The following is a 22821-nucleotide window of genomic DNA, read 5'->3' on the forward strand; positions in this document are numbered from 1 at the left end:
ACACCATCATTGCTGCTATGAATTCCTAATACCAGGAGCCCCAGGACTTGTAGTCCCCAGGGCATCTGACATGTCACCTGAGCAAAGCTGCCCTGGAAAAATTACATTTACCAGGACCATGTTGCTTGGGGTGCTGAAATACAACCAGGAATAGGGGGGGGGAGGCATTGAGGCCATAGGAGCCAACTCCCAGGAGCCGAGGTCTCTTCACCCTCCCATAAAATGTGGGGCCCCCAAAGTTGATGGGTATTGCAATTCAAATGGTGTGGGTGTGCCCCATTATGTGATTGATTAGGTGGGGTGGGGCTTACCTGGGGCCCTCTAATATTTTATTCAAGTTGATACCCCTGGTTGAGGCCATATTCCAGGGATGTCATCAGGTACCTGTATTGGTCTTGGAATAAACTGTATTATAATTGTGTGAGGGTATAAGAATAGTTTGGGTTGCTCACCCCCATTATGTATTGAACCAATTCAGGCTGAAGGTCTTTGGCTGGCCAGCCCAGCTGTGGTACTTCCTCACCTTTGGGCCTAAGTATGTGAAATTCAGAAACAAGCTTACAGCTAAGAAGGATAAGTTCTCCATTCCCACAATTAGCTCTCTGCCAGTTCTGTACATAGCTCCTTCTTTCTGCTCACCCAGTCCCAGCCTTGTCATATGAGTATGATAGCCAATCCAGGGGCTTCTAAACATACAAATTGTCTGTTGTGTTTATTGTCTGCCATCAATGACCAGGACACACCAAAGCTGAAAGTGAGAGCCATTTGTCTGCTTTGCAGTGCATCATGTAGCAGCAGGACTTGAGACAGCCTTCAAAAATTCTTTGGCTGACCATGCTGCTGACCACAGGGAAACAGCTGACCCATATGGTTTGCTCCTCTGTGAAATGCTGGAACAGTAGTAGGCCAAAAGGCCAAAACTAATCCTGGCTGTGTCAGTTACTTCATCATCCTTGCACACCCATGAACGTAGTTATGTATTGTTTCAGGAACTTGGGATATAGACAGAGCTTCTGGAAGGCAAGTGACAGGGTTTCTCATTTTGTTTCAGTAGCCTTGGTGGTTGTGGAGAGGGGTTAGACTCTCACAGTAGGAAAGGACCTCACAGGTCATCTGGTTCAATCCCTGCTCCGTGCAAGCAATCCACTGTTATATGCAACATCCCTGAAAGGTGGACATTCCTCTTGCTTAAAGGCCTTTAAGGAAGGAGAGTCCCCCATATTCCAGTGCAGTCTGTCCACTGCTGAACAGCTCCAACACTAAGGAAATTATTCCTACTGTTTAGTGAAAATTCTCTCCCCCCCCCCATAATTCAAACCCATTGTGGTTTGGGTCCTACTCTCTGGAGCAACATAAAATAAATTTGACGCACCACCTATGTGGCAACCTTGCAAACATCTGAAGGTGCTACAAGCCTAGAGGTAGGCTTGGTTCTTAGCTGCACTGAAAACAGAACAATGTCAGTGACAGCTTTACCTCATTAGAGAGGGAATTCTGCAGTTGGGGTGACACCTCCCAAAATGTGCTGTCTTGAGTCACCAAACCATGGGCTACACTAAGAGGTGGAATGACAAAAAGGGCCTCCCCATATATTTTAAAGCCCAGCCATGAAAATAAAGCAAGAGGCAACTGGGTCCTAAATTATATAGGGATTTAAGAATGATGATGATGATGACGACGACGATGTTAATGGTAGTGATAACAATAATAATAATAATTAAATATTCAACAGTTTTCTTATCTTTCATGACACTCAAAATTATTACTTTTTATAACAGTCTTCTGGGACTGTCATGAGGCCTTATAATGTTAGAGGCCTGTCTAGCAGTGGTTGCTAGGTGACAGGTTCAGCGAGAGAGAGAGAGAGACCCCAGCAGTGGCAGCAGGGGTGGGTGGGGCTCCTATAGAGGCTCCGCCCCACAGGATTCTGCCACCTGAGGTGGCTGTTGCAGTCCACCTCATGGGTGAGCCAGCCCTGAGTTTTCCCTTGTGTATATAAAATCCCCTTATTAAACAAGTTTAAGTTTCTCTTGTCACTAGTGGTTGAGTCCATCTTTTGTCCAAACCCAGCCACGCTGCCAGGAAGTTTTGAAGTATTCTGAGGGAATTGGTGGCAATGAAAATAAATAAATAAAGAAGCACACACACATGTACATGTGATAAGTGAGGCTGTGGAACCTGGGGTCCCTGACACACCCCACTGTGAGCAACTATATTGCTACCCATCAGAACATCAGGAAAGGCAGTTCTTGTCAGGAGTGGTAATTGCCTCTCTGCAGCTGCCCCAGAAAACCACCTACTGATGCCAGGCCTGCTCCTCTGTGAGGAAAGGTTACAGCATCTGGTGCTTTTTAGTTCAGAGAAAAGGTGAGGAAGAAGAGACATGATAGGAGTGCATAAAATTATGTATGGTGTTGAGAAAGTGGACAGAGATAAGTTTTTTCTCCTTTCATAGTACTAGAACTCACGGACATCCAAGAAAGTTGAATGTTGGAAGATTCAGGGCAGACAAAAAGAGGGACTTCTTTGGGGCTTCTTAGTTAAAATATGGAATTCACTCTCACCAAATGCAGTGATGGTGACCACTAACTTGGATAGCTATAGAAGAGGATTAGGCAAATTCATGGAAGATCAGGCTCCTAGCCATCGTGCATATGCTGTGTTCCCCAGTGGCGGAGCTTCATGCTCCAGCACCAGGGGGTGGAGAGCAGGCGGCGGTGAGGCTGGCGCGCATCCTAGGGGGCGTGGCGCCCAGCGTGGGTGGGGGGGGACAGCTGCGATGGCACCCCACCGGGGTCGCGCTGCCGGGGGCAGTGCGCTCCCCCCGCACTCCTCTTCCTCCACCAGTGGTTTCCCCCACTGCATTATGTATGCCTTTGAATGCCAGTTGCTGGTACTGGTAATTGCCAGTAGGGAGAGTGCTGTTGCGCTTAGGTGCTTCTTGTGGGCATCTAGTTGGTCACCATGAGAAGAGACTGCTGGATTAAATGGGTCTTTGGTAGGGCTCTTATTATATTCAACACTAAGAATATTACTACAGTTTGATTGCTAAAGTTGTTCTTCTCCCTCTACCCTCTGTGCTGCAAGTTTTGCTATGGTTTCCAATGGAAACAGGAAGATGGTATTTAAAGCCCAAAGCAGGAGGGCTGTGATACGCTTTTGCTACAGTCCCGTGAGCTTTGCGCCCGATATGTTAACATGCTCAGTGATTGCATGGAACAGTTCCTGCAGGAGTGTGGAATTTGGCTCATCGTATCTCCAGTGGGCCCTGTAATTCTCCTTTTCCTCGGTGAATCAACCAGAGCTGACGGATCGCTACTGAATCGCCTCCTGTCCTCTTGAAGCGAGGCATGGTGATCACTGTTACGTTGCCACAAGCGTCCATATAAATGTTTGTAGGCCGAATTATGATTTTTGGAGGATTCATTCTGGCTCGCTACCATTTATGGAGGGAAAGGGGCCAGAGAGGAGGAACAATATTTGTTGCAAGGAAGCAGTCTTTGACAGAAAGAAATGAAAGATGAAGACTTATAAGTTCTCTGTTTTGCAAGCTTATGCTTATTATAGTATTGGTTGGGGAGAAGGCATATTTATATTCTCACAGTTGACTGGTTGAGGGTCCAGCAGCATTCTGCAAAAGTATTTTATATGTACAGTTTGTATAAAGTAAAGAGTGGTTCAATTAACCACTCATTTCATGTAAACTTACATCAATGTGAGCCTGTTCCTACTAAAAAAGAGAAAAATACTGTTATCCTAATTTATAGCCCCGAGAGGCTCCCAAAGCAGGTTACAAAGGGTTCTCATAATAAAATGACACTCAGGTATGGTATCGGGAACAAAAATAACATATTGTCTCCCTCCAGATGTTGTTGGATTATAGCTCCCACCAGCCCTAGTTAGCATGGCCGATAGTCAGAGATGATGGGAATTGTTCTAGTGGCATTTCTTGGTCTTCCTTAGAGCCATCCTTCCCACTAGTGTCTTCTGGGGGAAGGAAGTGGGGGGCCATGATAGAGGTAACTTTTCTCCTGTTGCCAGGCACCCACTCTTGTTTAGTTGTGGTGAATGTACAGCCACTCTCTGAGATCTCCTCCCTGCATGTCTCTGATCCATCTAAAACCGCCAGTCTAAACTAGAGAAGCCATCTCCAGCCCCTGTGGTAATGAAAGCCATGTGTCAAGTGTGTGGCATGTAAACGGAGCAGTGTTTTCTTTATGTCAGACCTGAATTTCATGGCATTAGCCCCCAAATTCTAGTATCAAAGGGTGGGGTGTGAGCTTCTTTTCTCTCTCTTTGCTTCCTTCAGATCAGCCAGCATTTTAATATATACTTTCAGGCCTGTCTTTTATCTTCTAAGCTAAAAGGCTCCAACATCTATAGCCTTTCAACATAGGTCAGGGTGGGAACCTGTAGCCTGTGAATGTTGGCCAATGAGGGTGAATGGGGCACTGTCCTGCCATCCTCAGTCTGCCCTCAGCAAGCCTCTCACAACCTGCCTTATTGGTTTTTTTAATATTCCAAGTGAGTGTGCTTATACGATTGTATCCTTGGTAATCTTTAGAGCAGATTTTTTTTAAAAAAGGAGAAAACAAGAAAGATAATGAATAATCTTGGATTTCCGAGGACTGCAGTTCTCTCCTGTTGTTTCTTGTGGTTTTTATTTTATTATTTTTAATCATAGAATAGAATAGAATAGAATAGAATCATAGAGTTGGAATAGACCACAAGGGCCATCGAGTCCAACCCCCTGCCAAGCAGGAAACACCATCAGAGCACTCCTGACATATGGTTGTCAAGCCTCTGCTTAAAGACCTCCAAAGTAGGAGACTCCACCACACTCCTTGGCAGCAAATTCCACTGTCGAACAGCTCTTACTGTCAGGAAGTTCTTCCTAATGTTTAGGTGGAATCTTCTTTCTTGTAGTTTGGATCCATTGCTCCGTGTCTGCTTCTCTGGAGCAGCAGAAAACAACCTTTCTCCCTCCTCTATGTGACATCCTTTTATATATTTGAACATGGCTATCATATCACCCCTTAGCCTCCTCTTCTCCAGGCTAAACATGCCCAGCTCCCTTAGCCGTTCCTCATAAGGCATCGTTTCCAGGCCTTTGACCATTTTGGTTGCCCTCCTCTGAACACGTTCCAGTTTGTCAGTGTCCTTCTTGAACTGTGGTGCCCAGAACTGGACACAGTACTCCAGGTGAGGTCTGACCAGAGCAGAATACAGTGGCACTATTACTTCCCTTGATCTAGATGCTATACTCCTATTGATGCAGCCCAGAATTGCATTGGCTTTTTTAGCTGCCGCGTCACACTGTTGGCTCATGTCAAGTTTGTGGTCAACCAAGACTCCTAGATCCTTTTCACATGTACTGCTCTCAAGCCAGGTGTCACCCATCTTGTATTTGTGCCTCTCATTTTTTTTGCCCAAGTGCAATACTTTACATTTCGTACTTGTTTAAATTGTTCTCTTTATTTAAACCACTCTGGAACCACCAGACGTCAATAGTCTTCGGCACCTGCTAAGGCCCATATCCTAGCTGTGGGCCTATTGCTGAGTGCCCTGCTCTTTCTCCTTCTTGCTATTGCTGTCTGTTCACTTGACCTTTCCAAGCATGCAAGGATGACCAGCCCAAGTCATTTTGCTGCCTGAGACAGAGCATCAAATGGTGCCTCCCTCCCCCACCAGTCGAGAATCTCCATACCGGTCAAATTATTAAGGCACAAATCAGCCGACTGAGGTGGATGCTTTACTCTGCCTACTGATAGACACACGAGGAACCTCAAAAGCAAGGAGATGGGAAAACAGTGATGTGATTGGGAGAACAGGAATGAACAGGCAGTGGTGACAAAGAGGAGGGGGTCCAGCAAGGGGAAAATATAATAATAAAGATGATAATGATGATGATGGTTTATTTATACACCACCCATCTGGCTGACCAGCCCTAGAATAAGGACACCTAAGAAGAAAGAGTAGGAGGGGGCTCGAAGGTGCCCACACACAGTTAGCAGCAGCTGGACAGCAGATTGAACAGGCACAGGCAACTTGCCTCATCACACTCTTTCCCACTACAGTATTGTACAGTGGTACCTCGGGTTAAGTACTTAATTCGTTCTGGAGGTCCGTACTTAACCTGAAACTGTTCTTAACCTAGAATCATAGAATCATAGAATCATAGAATCATAGAGTTGGAAGAGACCACAAGGGCCATCAAGTCCAACCCCCTGCCAAGCAGGAAACACCATCAGAGCACTCCTGACATATGGTTGTCAAGCCTCTGCTTAAAGACCTCCAAAGTAGGAGACTCCACCACACTCCTTGGCAGCAAATTCCACTGTCGAACAGCTCTTACTGTCAGGAAGTTCTTCCTAATGTTTAGGTGGAATCTTCTTTCTTGTAGTTTGGATCCATTGCTCCGTGTCCGCTTCTCTGGAGCAGCAGAAAACAACCTTTCTCCCTCCTCTATGTGACATCCTTTTATATATTTGAACATGGCTATCATATCACCCCTTAACCTCCTCTTCTCCAGGCTAAACATGCCCAGCTCCCTTAGCCGTTCCTCATAAGGCATCGTTTCCAGGCCTTTGACCATTTTGGTTGCCCTCCTCTGGACACGTTCCAGTTTGTCAGTGTCCTTCTTGAACTGTGGTGCCCAGAACTGGACACAGTACTCCAGGTGAGGTCTGACCAGAGCAGAATACAGTGGCACTATTACCGTAAATTTCGCTCCAAAACACGCACTTTTTTGCTCCGAGAAAGTAAGGGAAAATGCCTGTGCGTGTTAAGGAGCGAATGCACGGATCAGAGCCATGGCTGCCGTCAGTCAGGCAAAGTGGGAGCCACTTACACGCTCTACGAGGCTCTCACTTTGCTTTCTTTAAAGCGACCTGGAGCCAGGAAGGAGGGAGGGAAGGAGAGCCATAGCAGCAAAGCCGGCAGCAGCCGCTTACACGGGAGGAGGGAAAGGTCTGCACGCTCTCTAAACAGAGAAATGAGGCTGCAGAGAGACGGCAGGAAAGATAAAATTTAAGCAACCAGCAGCAAAATAAAACCAACCTCGAGCTCTGAGCCAGCGCAGTGAAAACCAGGAAGTAAAAAAAAAGGCTGGGGAGGGCATGAGGGAGAGGGGAAAACTTCGCAAATCCCCCGCGTCTCAGCTGATCGGCTGGGATGGAGCAGCTTGTTTTCAGGCAGGATAGATTTGAGCATTGTCTGTGTCCTAGTGCCCCTACCGCTTTTTTGTGCTCGATTCTATTGCTGCTGGTGGCTGCTTATCATTCAGGCTGCAAGGAGGAGCACTTTTACACAGCTAATGGCGAATCCCCTGCAACCCAAGTCCTCCTCACTTGCTCAAATCTATTCCGCCTCAAAACAAGGAGTGGAAGGAAAAGGCTGCAAACTGTTAAATGGAAAAAAAACCCAGGCACAGGGCAAATACCTTAAGTATACCTTTAAAGCAACAGTGCTCTTTCCCTCCCTCCTCCCCGCGGAAAAGCTCCTTGTCCCTTGAGTTCTTTTCCTTCCCTCCCCACTTAAAACGTGGTTACAAAGCACGGATCCACATGGATCCTCAGGATTTTTGCATTGGGCTACCCCAAACTCACTGTCAGATCACATGTCTGTGGCCACAGCATGAACCATAAAAATCATACATCCACTGTTTCATTTAGAATATTTTTTCCTCGTTTTCCTCCTCTAAAAACTACATGCGTGTTATGGTCAGGTGCGTGTTATAGAGCGAAAAATACGGTACTTCCCTTGATCTAGATGCTATACTCCTATTGATCTAGATCAAGGGAAGTAATAGTGCCACTGTATTCTGCTCTGGTCAGACCTCACCTGGAGTACCACTTTAGCTAATGGGGCCTCCTGCTGCTGCCACGCCACCAGAGCATGATTTCTGTTCTCATCCTGAAGCAAAGTTCTTAACCCGAGATAATATTTCTTGGTTAGCAGAGTCTGTAATCTGAAGCGTATGTAACCTGAAGCGTATGTAACCCGAGGTACCACTGTATTTTTAAAAACAACAACAACAACCAATTACTTTCTAAATCTGCATCTATCCAATCAATTTGGCATATGCAAATTTATCCAAACACGTATCGTCTTTTGTGCTCTTTTCCTATGATTTCCTAAGTTTCGGCAATGTGTGAGTTGCTACCTTAGCTGGGGTGGGGAGACAAGAGCATCCACTAGGGCATGTTAGGCAAGGCTGTGTGTACACACTGAATACCATCTAGTATGAAAGATTCAAAACTTCTAATGTGATCTATAAAAGCAGGGGCAGCGGGCATTCAGAACAAGGTTTAAACATTCGCTGAACAACACTATACTGCTCCATCAGGACCATTTGAAGGACTGTCTAGCCCAAAACCAATTTAAACATAAAAAAACAATGAAGGGAACATTAAGGGCTTTGAAATTGTCCATCAGCAATTAGCAACTGGACAGCAGAGTGAGCAGGCACAAAGTTTGCCAGGTCAGCCTTTCTTTCCCACCCTGCTGTAGAGATGGACAAATAAGTAATAGTCAGCTTCTTAGTTTTAATTCAATTCAGTCATAAATTCAGTTCATCTCATTTTTAAATCAGTTTGTGGATTTGTTTTGAAGTCTGCACAAAAAATCACGTGCATTTTCATACATATTTCTCCTACTTTTGCCTAATATATGCATGCTTGCAAGCAATTTTGCCTAATATAATGTTACTTTTACTGATATGTGCATTTTTGTGGGCACTTTCCCTTAATATACATATTTTGGTTGCAGAACCCCGCGTTGAGGACAGACACTCTTTGCTTTGTTGATTGAGGGAATTCAGATCAAATGTATATCACTCCCATGGCAGATCTACGCAAATATCTCTCTACAATGGTGAGATGTATTAGATTTATACTCAACAGTAATTGTTTCTGAAGCTAAAACAATATAAACAAATTAACATATGCAAGTATTCTGCAAATCTGCTTTCCTCTTTTGTCATCTGTTTTCGTGAAACAGTTCCTCTTTTTGGCAATATATAACTGGCCACCATAATGAAGAGGACTCTACAGTATTAGTGAGTCTTCCTTCCAAACTATGGGTAGGTAATCTAAGGCTCAGGGGCCAGATCCGGCCCACGGACGGTCTGGGACGGTCTGGCGTGTTTTTACATGAGTAGAAAATGTCCGTTCATTTAAAATGCATCTCTGGGTTATTTGTGGGGCATAGGAATTCGTTCATCCCCCCCCCCAAATATAGCCCGTTCCCCCACAAGCTCTGAGGGACAGTGGACCAGTCCCCTGCTGAAAAAGTTTGCTGACCCCTGTGAATCCAAACCTTTTAGGTGGGAGTGAGGAATGTTGGGTCTGGGTTGGCCATCTAGGCCTCTCTGCCCTTGGGATTCTTACCAGTTCACATACACCCTCCCATTGCACTGCTTTGCAGCTTCCTTAAGTGTTTGTGTCTGGATGGAATGCTTGCCTGGATGGGTGGGTGTTTAGAAGCTATCTCACTGTACAAAGGTTATGTTCACATTCATTGCTGTGCCTGCTTTTGCTCTTGACTCCAGCCACCACTTGCTCTCAGGTTTCCCAAACAGGTATGTGGCCCTTTGGCTGCAAAATATTCCCTATCCCTGCTTTTAGGGTTGAAAGGACAAGGCTGGAGAGGAAATGCCCCCAGGAAGCTGGTCCTAACACCCAGGGAACATCAGGCCCTCCAAGGTTTGGCTCCCTGCCATTTTGGGAAGCAGAGAAGGTCTGGCACAACGTCAATCTCTTGTTTAGACTTAGTGGTTTCCTGTGGCGTTTTGGTTAGGATGGCAACCATAGCAAACTGTCTGTCCCCAGACTCATCTGCGCCAGTCTCTCCCTTGGCACGCCTGTTTTGTAACATAAAAAAATAATCAAAAAAACTACCCCTTTGTTTTTAGTAGAAAGTCTCCATTTACCAACTTTGTATGTATTTTGTTGTTAAATACCCTTTGTTGATCAACTTACCAACTGTATGAAAAAATGTAAAAGTATATGTTTAAGGTCTATCTAAACTGGGAATTTTAAATAGCTTTTAAACTGCTTCTTTCCTTCCATTTTAAAAAGCCAATCTGGAGAGATTTCTAAAAAGTTTGTGTTTGGGTTCAATAGGGCTGTGAGTTACCTGATTAAAGGAATTTTAGGATAAACTATGTGTTTAGTCAGTCAAGTGATGCATCAATCTATTAACTCAGTGTAAATTTGATTTTGACAACAAGAAGAAAGACTTTGAAAGAGGGGGCAGGAGAGCCTCATTGTTTTAAGCAGATGCATGCATGGGTCACAGAAAAAATAAGCTTTGGGGAGGCTTTCTCTCACACAAAGGCAGGGATGAATATCCTAAAATAGCACTTCCAATTTGGATTATTTTATAAGTATTTATATTGAAAATGACTTTTTAAAATGCTAAAATCTACTTCCCAGTTCTCTGAGGCACCTTTTTTTTATAATAATATTAAGATTTTCACAAAAAGAAATTAACATCCACAAAAAAGAAAACAGCAGAAAAAACAAGCAACAAACATCAAACCTTTTTAGTTAATCAAAATATTTTTACTCTAACTGGTGTCTTTATGAGCACTGCAGTGGAATGATGCATGCCTATTTAGAAGCAGGGATCATTAAATCTGTCAATTTTGCTTTCTCCATTTCTCATTTTTACAGTCTTGTTCAGTTCTCCACATTACCAAATCAGTTTGCATTAAAGAAGTCTTTATGAATGCAAACTGATTTTGCCTAATATACATGTTGTAGAATGCCTGTTTGTGTGTAAGTGTCACAAATATATGCATTTTTATGCACACATTACTATTACGTATGCATTTTGCATATATTACTTGATTAGAGAACTACACTGCAAAATTCAGAAAAGTGAGAATTCCGAAGATGTGTGTGTTTCATTTTATATATCGAATTACGTAAGTGAAAATTAGGGAAGTTCACCTTTAACTGAGAGCTTACTTGAATTTGTCACCCATCCCTAATCCCAGTTAGGGATCTTATGAATCTTACACATTTACACTTTCTGAAAAAATATGTGAATCAAAGTACAGCTACCCTTTGAAATTTGCACTTTTCCAAAATGTTCCAAAGCTGCTCTGCAACCCACAATTGTTTACTGAAATGCATATATTAAGGGAAAGTATGCATAAACATGATCTTAGAGAAAATTTGTTGTTGTTTAGTCATGTCCGACTCTTCATTACCCCATGGACCAGAGTACGCCAGATACTTCTGGCTTCCACTGCCTCCTGCAGTTCGGTCAAACTCATGCTGGTAGCTTCGAGAACACTGTCCAACCATCTCATCCTCTGTCGTCCCCTTCTCCTTGTGCCCTCCATCTTTCCCAACATCAGGGTCTTTTCCAGGGAGTCTTCTCTTCTCATGAGGTGGCCAAAATATTCAGAGCCTCAGCTCCAGGATCTGTCCTTCCAGTGAGCACTCAGGGCTGATTTCCTTAAGAATGGATACGTTTGATCTTCTTGCAGTCCATGGGACTCTCAAGAGTCTCCTCCAGCACCATAATTCAAAAGCATCAATTCTTCGGCGATCAGCCTTCTTTATGGTCCAGCTCTCACTTCCATACATCACTACTGGGAAAACCAGAGCTTTAACTATACGGACCTTTGTTGGCAAGGTGATGTCTCTGCTTTTTAAGATGCTGTCTAGGTTTGTCACTGCTTTTCTTCCAAGAAGCTGTCTCCATCTGCAGTGATCATGGAGCCCAAGAAAGTAAAATCTCTCACTGCCTCCATTTCTTCCCCTTCTATTTGCCAGGAGGTGCTGGGCCCAGTGGCCATGATCTTCGTTTTTTTGATGTTGAGCTTCAGACCATATTTTGCGCTCTCCTCTTTCACCCTCGTTAAAAGGTTCTTTAATTCCTCCTCACTTTCTGCCATTAAGGTTGTGTCATCTGCATATCTGAGGTTGTTGATATTTCTTCCGGCAATCTTAATTCTGGCTTGGGATTCATCCAGCCCAGCCTTTCGCATGATGAATTCTGCATATAAGTTAAATAAGCAGGGAGACAATGTACAGCCTTGTCGTACTCCTTTCCCAATTTTGAACCAATCAGTTGTTCCAGAACCAGAGAAAATAACACACCAAAAAGAAAGAAAAGAGAATAACATACAAAAATGTTTTATATTAGGGGAAAGCAAGTTCCAAAAATATGTACATTAATCAAACCTGCATACAAAAATGTGTTTATTAGGAAACGATTACACTAAAATGCTAAAGAATTTTTATGAGGATTTAAATAAATAAATAAATCTCAAACTGCTGCAGAAATGTTGGTGAAATGAGAAACAGAAAGCTCTGCTTTTCCATCTCTATTCCCAATAAGTGTACAAAGGATCACAGCAATTCCTAGGTAAAGGTGGCCCACACCCACCACACACCCCTTCCTCCGCCCCTGGCTAAGGGCGTACTGGGGTTGTCTGAGCAAGCACCCTCAGTCACCCTAAGGGACCAGCCTACACTGGCTCTAATGTGGACCTAGGGAAAGCTGAGAGATTTTCTCCCAGAGCTCTTAAAAACAGTAAGATAAAGGAACCCTGGACGAGTCCAGTCAATGGCGATTGGGGTATGGCCCTCATCTTGCTTTCAGGCCAAGGGAGCCAGTTTTTGTCCACAGACAGCTTTCTGGATCATGTGGTCAGCATGACTAAACTGCTTCTGGTGCAACAGAACATTGTGATGGAAACCAGAGCACACAGAAACGCCATTTACCTTCCTGCCACAGCGGTACCTATTTATCTACTTGCACTGGTGTGCTTTCAAACTGCTAGGTTGGCAGGAGCTGGGACAGAGAAATGGGAGCTCATCCCATCACGGGGATTCAAACTGTCAACCTTTCAATCGGCAAGCCCAAGAGGCTCACACGTAAGCCCCATGGAATTCAGTGAGTCAGTCCCATGTATGTACATAGGCGTTAAGAGATTTGCAGCCTAAATCTGCAAATATCCCCAAGCCATTGCCTCCTATTCCTGATTTAAATGCTTTTGCTGGTCCCATCTGGTCTTACCCTGGCTATATTTGAAATTTTGACGTAAACGGTTTGACCTCAGTAGGGATTTACTTCTGAGTAACCTTACATAGGTATGGGCTATAAATACATGAGCAGATCTGTTATACATCTAGAGATGTGTATGGAATTTAGAGAGTGAAATTTGGGACTAGCTGTTAAATGCCATGTTAAGTTCCCTGGTACAGTATATGGATAACATATGGGATACCCACCAATTTCTACACCACATAATAAGCCCTTAGGGTTGACTCCATGAGCAAAACTGGAGTGTTTAGTTTTTGTTAAGACACACCCATGGAAAAAAATGCAGTGATTTAACCAAAGAGGAGGGGATTTCATTGCCAAGAAAGGGGAGGGAAAAACCCACACAATTGCATGGAAGCAAAGTCTTCAACCCCTTAAATACCTTTCAGATGGAACAGGACCCAAAAAAAATCCTGGTAAGGTTTGTGCCTGTCAAAGTTTAGCAGTTCTAAACAGCGCAGATCAGGAAACAATTTAAAAAAACAACAACTCAGTAGTACCTATCATACTAAATGCTTTTAACATTTACTATACTCTAAACAACTGTCTCATAAGGCACATGAGAGTATTATTATCCTCATTCTGCAGATGAAGGGGTGAAAGAACACTTGCCCAAGACCATTTGGTTTGTTTGTGGCTGAGGAAAGAATTGAACACTCTTAGCCATTACACACTCCTAGTCACTACAATTACTCCAGTGCTGTACCACATGGACAGGCGACTTGGGGACATACACCAGACAGGCTCTAAGTGTGGGAGGCAGGCCTTCCTAGGAGGCCATAGATGAATACCTGGGAATATGTAAGCTTTTGCCTCACCTGTCTCTTCTCCACATGTTTGGGATGGAGAAGCAGGTGTTGGTAGCCTCCATCTCCCATCCACCCTAGCCAGCATGGCAAATGGTTAGGGACGATGGGAGCTGTTGTTCGGCAACATCAGGAGGGCTTCAGGTTTCTCACCACTGTTTGCAAGCAAAGGCTTCTGAATTAGTGTTAGAAATTAGTGGTGCAATCAGGGCTGAAATTAGTGGTGCAATCAGGGCATTTTTGTATGCAATGTTGTCTAAAATACATGCCTGCAATTCTATTTTCCCTAATATAATGTATTGCATTTAACTAACTTTTACTCCTAGTAGTCCCACTGAAGTTAACAGACCCAAGTTAGTCATTGCTATTCATTCCAATGTATCTTCTCTATGTAATAGTAGGTTGACTGCAACAAAATGCATTTTTGTACTTTATATTCATTAATATATGCATCTTGACACACACTTTAAAGGACTCATTTTTGCACACGTTACAGGCTGGAGAACCGCACTACAAAATTTGGAGAGGTGTGCATCTCAAAGGATGGCTGTGTTTTGGCTTGCATATTGTTTGGGGAAGTGCAGATTAGGTGGGTTCACCTTTAAATGTGAATTGAATGGAATTTCTCCCCCCTCCTTATTGATATTCCATAGAAGGACTGGCTTAGACTTCAGGGAAAACCATCTTAAATGAAAATATATTCAATAAATATCAAGGTACTAGATGCTTACCTAATTTCAGTTGCTACCTGATTCCAGAGGGCATGCATTCTCTGTATGTAGGATTAAGCCGACAGAATGATTTAAACAACAAACGGAGGGTGTGTGTCTTTTTCCCTCACTTTTCTGTCAACTACCTAGTAAAAGAATTGGGAGGGAGTAACCCGTTTGAGGATCTGAAATTTTATCTGAAATTTGACTGTGAGGATGCTTTGTGGGCTGGAAAAAAAGGGATTTACATTTAAATAAATGTAAATACAGTACTGGAAGTACTGGAACGGGTTACCTCCGGGTTTCGGCGGTCGTGCATTCACAGAAGTGCCGAATTGCAACCTGCACGTGTGCAGACGCAGGTTGCAAACCCTGTGGGTTGTGAACGTGCATCCCGCACGGATCACGTTCACAACCAGAGCGTCCGCTATAAATCAATTTAAATGAACAGAGAATCAAATTGCACATGTGTGTTTTAAATTTTGAACTCCAATAGATATTGCTGAGTGAAGGACCCTTTAAAAATGAAACTCTGCTGCTGTTCTCTCCCCCCATATTCCCCTCCCCACACATTTTTGAGGTTTTATGCATTCTGGACATGTAAGGTGAGGAGAGACATGACCTCTGCTTCACAGCGCTGTGCAAAGTTTGAGGAATTTTCTGCCCCGTCATCGTCGCTTCCCTTGGCTGTCCGTTAAGGCCTATCAAAGGAGTCGTGAACATGACTCGCAGCTCGGCATTTTTTCCGGTGTTACATGGCCAGCCAGGAAGATACAATGTGGAAAAGTAGGGACCTGAGAGTGTTCGCGCTGCGGTTTGAACAGGAGACAAGGAAGCGTTGTGAAGTCTCATAGACCCTTCTCTGTGCATCTCTGAGGCAGATGGTCGAGGGATGGCCAGATAGTCTAAAGGCTCTTTTGCTGTTTCCCTTCCTCCTCCCCCCCCCGTCTCTTTTTTGTTGCTATAAAATCATCAGTGTAAACCTCTCCCACTGCCAATCCCTACTTTATTTCAGTTCCTTTTAAACAGCTGAGCCCTGTTCTGTAGAAACGGAGGATAATTTCCCTTAACGTTGAAAATAATTACAGAAAAAAAGTGATGGCAACTTTTTGCTCTATTCAGCCCTCAAAACCAAGGCATAAGACCTGGGGCGTGGAACGTTTTCCAGCCCAAGGCTTGCATTCCCTTCTGAACAACTTTCTAAAGGCCACGTGCCAGTGATGGATAGAGCAAGAATGACTGCTCCCCACATCAAATAGGGGGTGCCTTTTGCATGGTCGCACGCAGCGCCCCCCCCCCCCTGGATCCCATGTGGCTCCTGGCAGTATGGGCTGGTTGAACACTCCTCAGGCTGGATACCTGGAGGTCTCTGCCTACCTCAGCCTATTGCCCAATCCTGCCTGGGGAGGCGTTGCCAGGGGATTGGCCAGGTAGGGGGAGGGACCGCCCTCCCCACACAACAGAGGGTGGATCTTACCTGGGAATCGTCAGTTGGCTCCAGAGCTTCCCCCACCCTGCCCTCCCTCAGTTAAGCCTACTTTTGCAGGTTAACCTCTTCTCCACAAGTACACGGGCGCTGCTACGTCATGGTTGCTGTTGAAGGGCCGGAAAGGAATTTTCCTGCATTGGCAGGTTTTGCCTTCCCTGTAGCAAAACATCACAACTTTGGCAGTTTCAGGCCTTGGGTGGAATCCTTTAGTCTATCTTCCCTAAATGGGGGGGGGGGCATGAAGCATTGGGGGAGGCATTGGTCATACGCTGAGAGGTTGTCATTGCTCTCCCCTGCAATGGCGGTGAAACGGGGCGCGGGCTGTCTGCTTGAACATATGTTTTCCAGAGCCAGCCCAATCCCCACACATTCTGGATAACCCTGATGTCCCCCAGATCCCCGGCTGGGCACTGGGAAGGATAAACGCCCAATGCCTGAGCCAAGGTCTCCCTACATCTGAAACTTTATAAAGTTGTGGCCAATTTTAATCCCATAGCAGGTTGTCTTGAGTCATTATTCCACTCAGGAGTCGCCTACGGTTGGGGGGACTCCACCTGTCCATGCAAGTGTAAATGTTACTTACCGGTACATAGAGCAAGCTTCTATCCTCCACAAGGAAAAGGCATTTTCAGAGTTCAAGGCCATATTCCAGCCTTGCAAAAACCACTTGGCTTTGAAGTGGGTCCAGTGGGATATGTGGCCTGGGATGAGACCCAATGACCAGACAGAGAGGTCCGGGGGGCTGCATTTGGCCCCCAAGTTTTCCACTGCTAGAGAAGACTATGGTAACCCATCTAATAAGTAGGTCTGTCACCAAATTAATGAAATAGCAATGTAGTCAGGTACATCTGGAGTCAGAAGTCTAAGTCCCAATGAGTTCAATGAAGCTTACTCCCAGGCAATAAAATACAGGACTTCTTTGGTTTATTTTCATGAGGAAACTGTAGCCTTAATACACCTTGACCCTGGAGTAAATCCCACTGAGCTCAACATGAATTTTTGACACAACTTTTATAGGATTGCATTTAGTCACTGATTTCCATATATTTGCAGACCATATGCTTTAAGGTGTTTTATTGCATTTTTATTATTGTAAGCTTTATTGTAGACTTCCCCAGTTATTTTTTATATATTGAAAGGCACACACAAGCATGAGAATAAAAATGAATGGTTTTGAAGCAAGAAGTATTTTTGCTTTTTAGGTGAAGCATTGATAATATCATAGCAGGCATGGGAGCGGCACTCTTTCCTTGTGAGTGACAAAGAGATGCTTCTTTTAAAATAGTGCTTTCCACCTGTAGTTTGTGTAAGTTCTTGCTTTGAGGAAATGATGTAGTCAGCCCTGGGGTTTTTCCAGGCCAGGATCCTCGGAGAATTGACTTAACCACTAGGGTCATAATTAGTCTATATTCTTATGCCCTCAGTTTCCTAACTCAGCAACAAAGTTCACTTTGACAAGTCTTTAACTTAGCCTTATCTTTTTACAGAGTTGTTTAGGAGGATGGGTGGGGAAATGAAACGCATCTATGAGCAGCACCCTGATTCCCTTGTAGAAATAGCAACGTCCATGACTTGTTGTTTAGTCGTTTAGTCGTGTCCGACTCTTCGTGACTCCATGGACCAGAGCACGCCAGGCACTTCTGTCTTCCACTGTCTCCCATAGTTTGGTCAGACTCATGTTTGTAGTTTCGAGAACACTGTCCAACCATCTCGTCCTCTGTCGTCCCCTTCTCCTTGTGCCCTCCATCTTTGAATTCTAGGTTTGTCATGACTTAGCCACAGCCAAAGCCAAGAGAATTGAAGAAATGACTATAGTATTTATTCATCTTTGAAGTTCTATTTTATTTGAAGACATTTGTTAATGTTAACAAATTTGTCTGATGACTTTATAATTTTGTTAAAATGTGCAGTGACTTCCTATCCAGTTTGGAGAGAAACCCCTCCCCCAAATGACCAAAAAATTGACTTTCCATAGCTTTTTTTGTTGGCCTTTGCTGCTCTGCTTATTTTGCTGCTGTAGTTCTTCAGAACTTGTCTGGGACACAAGCCGGAGAGACATGCAAATTGGTATGGGCATATGAGCAGATGTCTGTCTGTCTGCTTTCATGCCAGTGGCAGGCCAGTGCCTAATTTAGGCATGGGGGAGAAATTTGATTGAGTTCTCATTTAAAGACATCCCTAATTTGCACTTCCCGAAACAACACAGAAACCAAAATGGAGCCATCCTTGGAAATTTGCACTTCTCCAAATTTTGAAGTGCAGTTCTCCAGCCAAGTAATATGTAAACACACACACACACACACACACACACACACACACACACACACACTAGTAAAGTGTGCATAACAATGCACATATATATTAGGGGAGGTAACCTACAAAATTGCATTATTTAAGAAGAAATTGTTTTGCAAAAATTCATGGGATAGAATGAGATGACTGGATGCTAAGGTAGAAGAAGGCAGGTTACCACTTCAGTCTGCTGTTGGGTAAAAACATTTTTGAATGCTTCCTCCCTATGCTTGGAAAGAAATGATTACCTGCAGTTGGAAAACAAGCAAGGAGGAGGATGGTAACAACATTTGGGGCTTTTTACTTTATGGAAAATGCAAGTAAGGGAGGGACTGATAGGGTTCTACAAGTTGATACAGAGTGTCATCCATGTAACTTGGGGACCAGTGGCGTAGCGTGGCGGGTGCCAGGGGTGCCGGCCGCACCGGGCGCAACATTTGGGGGGGCGCGTTTGGCCGGCCCTCCTCAAGGAAGCAGGAACCCCACTGTCCTCGGACCTCCTCCGAAGGCTGGCGGTGGGGCGGAGAGACCTTCTCCCCACGCCAGCCTTCGGATGGCTGTCCTGAAGACTTGTGGTGGGAGCAGTGGTGTAGCGTGGGGGGTGTAGGGGGGCCTGCTGCACCTGGCGCAACATCTGGGGGGGGCGGAAGAGACTCGAGTGCTAAAATCCACGGGTTAGGGGGCGCAAATTACTTGCCTTGCCCCGGGTGCTGAGAACCCACGCTACGCCACTGTTGGGGACATCCACAAAAACTGAATTTTGAAAGACTCTGGACAGACAAAAGAAAGTACAGTGGTACCTTGGGTTACATACGCTTCAGGTTACGTAAGCTTCAGGCTACAGACTCCGCTAACCCAGAAATAGTGCTTCAGGTTAAGAACTTCAGGATGAGAACAGAAATCATGCTCCGGTGGCGTGGCGGCAGCAGGAGGCCCCATTAGCTAAAGTGGTGCTTCAGGTTAAGAACAGTTTCAGGTTAAGAACAGACCTCCGGAACGAATTAAGTACTTAACCTGAGGTACCACTGTACACCTTTACACAATGTATTTAGTAAAACTCTGGAATTTGCTCCCACAAGTGGTGGCGATTGCCATCAACTTGTATGACTTGAAAAGATTAAAGAAATACACAGGGGATAAGGCTATCAATGGCTGCTAGTCATGATGTCTATATTCTCCCTTCACAATCAGAGGCACGATGCTTCTGAATATCAGTTGCTTGGAATTATGTCGGTGGTGAGAGTGCCATTGTGCGCAGGTTCTTGTGGGCATCTGGTTGGCTGCTGTAAGGGCAGAGTCCTGGACTAGATGAGCATTTGACCTGAACCAGCAACCATAGCAGGCAAAGGGCTCAGCTAGAACCTTTCTCCCTGGAGTGATAGTTTTCAACTTGACAGGCAGATATTCTGTTTTCCAGCCTTCCAGGGTGACCCCTCCCACTTCGGCATACAAACCAAGTAGATGCAGCCCCAGATGCAGTTTGTTTTATCCACGGGAAGTCACTAGCTTTGGACCGACTCTGAGTAATAGGCAGCAGGGAACTAGTCCTGGGTTAAGAGTCGGAGGGGCCCAGGGCTAACAGGAAAGTGGAGCCTACAACGTATTCCCAGTGCAGTGGTGCCCCACAAGACGAATGCCTCGCAAGACGAAAAACTCGCTAGACAAAAGGGTTTTTCGGTTTTGCGTTGCTTCGCTAGACGAATTTCCCTATGGGCTTGCTTCGCAAGACGAAAACGTCTTGCGCTTTTTTTCTTAAAGCCGCTTGAAGAGGCGCAGTTGCGACGGACTGTGCTTCGCAAGACGAAAAACATCGCAAGATGAAAAGACTCGCGGAACGAAATATTTTCGTCTTGCGAGGCACCACTGTATGTGCATCTATAACAGTTGCATATGGGAAAGGGCCTTAGCTCAGTGGTACAGCATTTATGAAGGAGGTCCTAGGTTCGTTCCTTGGTGTCTCTAGCTACAGCTGGAAAGAACCCCTGCCTGAAAACCCCCGAGAACCACGGCCAGCTAGTGTAGATAATACTGAGCTCAGTGGTCCAGTGGTCTGACTAATTGTAATGTGGCTCCTGTGTTCCTTCCCCATACCTCCGAATGAATGATAGCAAAAGTACATCAGGAAGGATAATTCATTTTGTAACTTAAGGGTTAATTTTGTTAATGTTAAAGTCAAGATGGGGAGACAGGTGGGGGTGTTGCTTAGTAACCAAGCGGAGTGGCATAATGCTCACTGAGCTATCTATTGGCTGTGTAGTTCTGAGGGAGTTTTTTCTCTGTGTATATGATTATGTGCCTCCCTCTTATGTATAAGGCCTGAGCTATGAAACCTCTGTATTTATTTCTCCTCAGTTTATACACTGTTTTGCTCCATTTCCTCAGTAAAGTGTTATCAAGACTTTTCTTGATCAAGATTTTGTCTCTGTTATGTGATTTTGATCTTTATTTATTTGCTTATTTGTGTAAATATGCAAAGCTGCTTTAGCCTGATTCAAGCCATCTAGATCAGTGTCCTCTCTTCTGAGTGACAGCAGCTCCCCAGGGCATTCAGCGGAGTGTTTTCCTCCCACCGCCAGCTTCCTACTATCCCTTTTCACCAGAGATGCCAAGGATTTGAACCAGGGACCTTCTGCACACAGAGCATGTGCTCTGCAAGTCACTGCAGCGCCTGTAAATTCTGTGCTTTGCACTTTTAAAAGGCCACCGTTCCTGCTCTTCAGCCTACGATGTTTATTCTGCTGCATGTGCTCCATATTTTTTACTTAATACTAATTCACAGAAAATCCCTCTGAAGAGGAACCACCCATCAACACATATGGAACTAGTCTTGGCAGCAAGAATAGTCACTCGTAGAGCTGAAGGTCTTAGAAAGCCAAAAGGGGGAGAAAAATAAAACAAGATACAGACAAGTGGTAAATGTGGGAGAGAGAAAAAGCAGTTAGGAAAGCGAAAACCACTGAATATTAAATGGGCGGCGACTTCAATCGGAAACCTGCAGTGCTCTTCCTGACTCGCTTTCCGAGGGCAACAGCATCAATTCATGAAAAAGGAAGCCCAATCCCATAGCAGCTGAAATTCTGCTTCTTCTCAGTGCCATTTGTTATAAGCTGTGAATGAGTCAACAAGGCCTCCTGTGAACCAAAAATGTTCTAAACCAGTAATTTTAAATTTTTTTTGAAGGGGAGAGAAAAACCAAGAAGAACCCACAAAGATATTGCAGGGCCTGGTGGTGACATCACAGATCAGGTGACTCTGCTCTTCCAGTCAACAAATAATGATTTAGAGTCATCTGCATCTCAGAAAGTAGGGTTGACTTTATAACACTCTTTCAGGCCTCACAGGCAACCACAGAACCACAAGCAGACTGCAATCAACAATTTAGAAGGAGTACCCGAACCTCGGCAGGGAGGTTTACCTCCTCCTCGTGTTTTTCCACACCAGCCGTGTGTTTTGGATCTGCATAAGGTGAGTTCCGTTCATTCATTCATTCATTCATTCAGTATTTCATTCATACATTTTGCTTTCTGTACTTCCAAATCATTATATTGTTTTTTTTTTCTTTTTGGGGGGTATGTGTGTGTATCTATCTCTTTGAAAGCTTAGTTTGCCTTCCCCTCCCCTTTCATCCTAATGACGATCCGGCGCGCATATGCTTCTATTGAGAAACTTGTGGCTGAACATTCCTGTGGTGCTGCTGTGGAATCGGATTCTTGGTTATAAACAGGCACAAAACTTCTTTTGATTTTCCCCCTCTTCCCCCCTTTTCACTTTTCTTTTTGCATTTCAGTTTAAACTTTTTATGGTTTTCTTTTTTGTTTGTTTCCTAAGGAGTGTAAGGCTCAAAGACAATCTGGGTCGTAGATTTGGGTCATGGCTTCCAACAGCATATTTGATTCCTTTACAACCTATTCTTCAACCTTCTTGCGTGGTGAGTACAAATCTTTCATCCTTTCCTTCGAGGCAGGAAACGCCGTTGTTTGTCACTCAAGGGAGCTTAAACTTACAGCCTCTTTTAATAATCCCATTGGCACATCTTCAGTTGGATGTTCGCTCTTTGCAAACCGGGTGGTAGAGGGGAAAATCCCCCCCCCTTATGTCTGGATGATGCTTAAGGGGAATCCGTGGCAGGAGGGGATGGTAAACTTTCTACCTCTTTCTGGATTGTGCTTTCCCAATTTATTTTTGGTGCCTGTGCTTTGCGGATGTGTGTGTTCCATCAAGGATGCTGTCTTCCCATTCTTCTCGAGTCCCAAGAAAAATGATAGTCAGCTGAAGTCTATAGGTTGCATCAAGAGACTAAGTCAGTTGAACTTAAGTGCCGATGAAATAAGTCATCATAACTCATCTCTGCAGCTTAATATGGATCTGAACCTATGAACGTGATGTGATTGCAGTTTTCTGTTTCGTTGAGTTCATGGTTTTTGCATCTACAAATTTCCCACCATGGTTTGATTGCATC

General features: G+C 44.4%; 1 protein-coding gene and 1 long non-coding RNA gene across 4 annotated transcripts in view; one reads left to right on the forward strand and one right to left on the reverse strand.

The window, feature by feature from the left end:
* LOC308592560 overlaps positions 1–22821 on the reverse strand; it is a 259350-nt gene that overhangs the window by 233552 nt on the left and 2977 nt on the right. The gene's annotated exons all lie outside the window — the stretch shown is intronic.
* Positions 1–22821, forward strand: part of RUNX3 (RUNX family transcription factor 3) — a 155147-nt gene that overhangs the window by 441 nt on the left and 131885 nt on the right. Inside the window, exons 2-5 of one of the 3 annotated variants that reach the window (XM_081204088.1) lie at positions 8770–8874; positions 21543–21608; positions 21695–21827; positions 22191–22290. In XM_081204088.1, the coding sequence (XP_081060214.1) occupies positions 22233–22290 (58 nt within the window). In that variant the 5' untranslated portion in view covers positions 8770–8874; positions 21543–21608; positions 21695–21827; positions 22191–22232. The remainder of the gene's footprint in view (positions 1–8769; positions 8875–21542; positions 21609–21694; positions 21828–22190; positions 22291–22821) is intronic. The other 2 variants (XM_081204087.1, XM_081204089.1) reach the window with 2 other exon arrangements.

This window comes from Podarcis bocagei (assembly GCF_964188305.1).
Source record: "Podarcis bocagei genome assembly, chromosome: 7".
Classification (NCBI taxonomy): Eukaryota; Metazoa; Chordata; class Lepidosauria; order Squamata; family Lacertidae; genus Podarcis; species Podarcis bocagei.